We start from the raw sequence: 1,715 nt of genomic DNA on the forward strand, positions 1-1,715 counted from the left end.
GAGCCCCCCCCGGGGTTCGGGGAGCTGCCGCAGGAGCTGTTGCTGGATGTGGAGCTCAGGCGCCCTGTGGAGCAATCACAGCCATCAGAGCCAACACTGACCCTCGGCCGTGCCATGAGAAGCAAAGCATGGCCTTGGTGTGGCCATCCCCGGGGTGACACGGCTCAGTCTCATCACCACCTTGTCCAGCACTGGCCCAGCTTTAGATCCCTACAAGCCGCGATCCATGAGGTCCCTTCCAACCCCATATTCTGTGCTTCCACAAATCCTGTCACTGCTTTCAGCTCAAGGGGAATACTTTAATCCCCTCTGGTTTAGGCAACCCATTAAACCAGGAAGTCTCTCCCCTGGAGAGGCACCATTGCCCAGGCTGGTTCTGCAGCTCATTTCCATAACCCATTTCCATACACATTTGAAGCCACCACCTCCCCTCACCTACATCCTTAGTGACAAGGGAAGAAGACTGCAAGACCTCTCTCCAGCCGGTCCAATGGGGCAGGAGCCCCAAAGGAGGGTCCCAGCACAAGGTGTGTGGCTGCTCGTGCCCCGCTTCCCCAGCAAGGAGCGCTTATGGGGTGTCAGCTGAAAGCTTCATCTCTGCTGGAGCCACATCAGCCGGAGGCTGGCTGAGCACCCAGCCCACCCCAGCACCCATCCTTACTTCTGTAGTAGTTGTGCGTGGCCATGAGCGAGCCGCTCGATGGGATGGATGCCATGGTCCTGGATCTTGGATCTTGTGCAGATCTAAAACCTGGGAGGAAAGGGGCAGCCGTTACTGCAGAGTTTAAATGGTACCATTATGATTTCCTGGGACACGTCCACCCGCACAGTGCCACTGCACTGGGTACGGGGCACAGTGCTCACCATGCTACACATGCTTTAAATCCACAGCTCTAGAGCTCTGGCCAAGAGCTGCATGCAAAGCCAAAATACTTTCCTTTGCACAGAGGAGGGGCTTGGCAAGTTTGCACAGCACCTTCCCCGACCCCTTCCCTGCTGGGTGTTTTATTTCCTTGCAGAAATCCAGTTCTCCTCTTGTATCAACAGTTGGGAGTTATGAAATCTCAGGCTGGGTTTGCGTAAGGAGCGAAGGAGTGTTTAGCTCGGGGCACATAGTGAGGGTTTTCACGTGAGGGATTCCAGCCCCAGCCTGTCCACAGCAGCACCTCACCACCCCGAACTGGGACAAACCCGCCTGCTCTGCACCATCAAGCACAACGCAGACCTCCTCCTGCAACATCCGCTTCCAGCACAGGCAAGAACATTCTCTCCCTGGCCCAGTTCTGAGCTGGGGAAAGTATTTTCCTCCTCCTGGAACAAAGCACCCACTGCCAAGATGCTGACCCTGCCCGTGCCCCATGATCTGGTCCATTGTTCTCCAAACAACTTCCAAGAAGGCTCAGCCAGCCAAAGGGAGCATCTGCCAGCAGAAGTCTGTAGGAAGACATGGAGCCCCACTGCCATCCGGAAGAACAGCGGAAGCACCGCCATGGGCTGTGATCCGGGTGCAGGGAGCACCCAGCACCCTCACCACCACCCAGCTCCTCCCCAGTTCCTGGTGAGGCTTCCCCTGCTCTAACGATGTATGCACTTGTTAAGGGTCCTGCTATAGAATGACCTCCACGTACCCATAGCCCCGTTAATGCAATGATCCTTGATGGGGAAACTGAGGCACGGAGCAGTCTCCCACAAATCTCACCCCAAAGGGACTCGGC

General features: G+C 56.4%; 1 protein-coding gene across 1 annotated transcript in view; it reads right to left on the reverse strand.

Moving 5' to 3' along the window:
• PPDPF (pancreatic progenitor cell differentiation and proliferation factor) overlaps positions 1-716 on the reverse strand; it is a 1,791-nt gene extending 1,075 nt beyond the window's left edge. The window contains 2 exon segments of the mRNA XM_010018065.1: positions 7-64; positions 662-716. Coding sequence (XP_010016367.1) covers positions 7-64; positions 662-716 — 113 coding nt within the window.
• Positions 717-1,715: the final 999 nt, after the last annotated feature.

This window comes from Nestor notabilis, unplaced genomic scaffold, assembly GCF_000696875.1.
Source record: "Nestor notabilis isolate BGI_N333 unplaced genomic scaffold, ASM69687v1 scaffold3467, whole genome shotgun sequence".
NCBI classification, from domain to species: Eukaryota; Metazoa; Chordata; class Aves; order Psittaciformes; family Psittacidae; genus Nestor; species Nestor notabilis.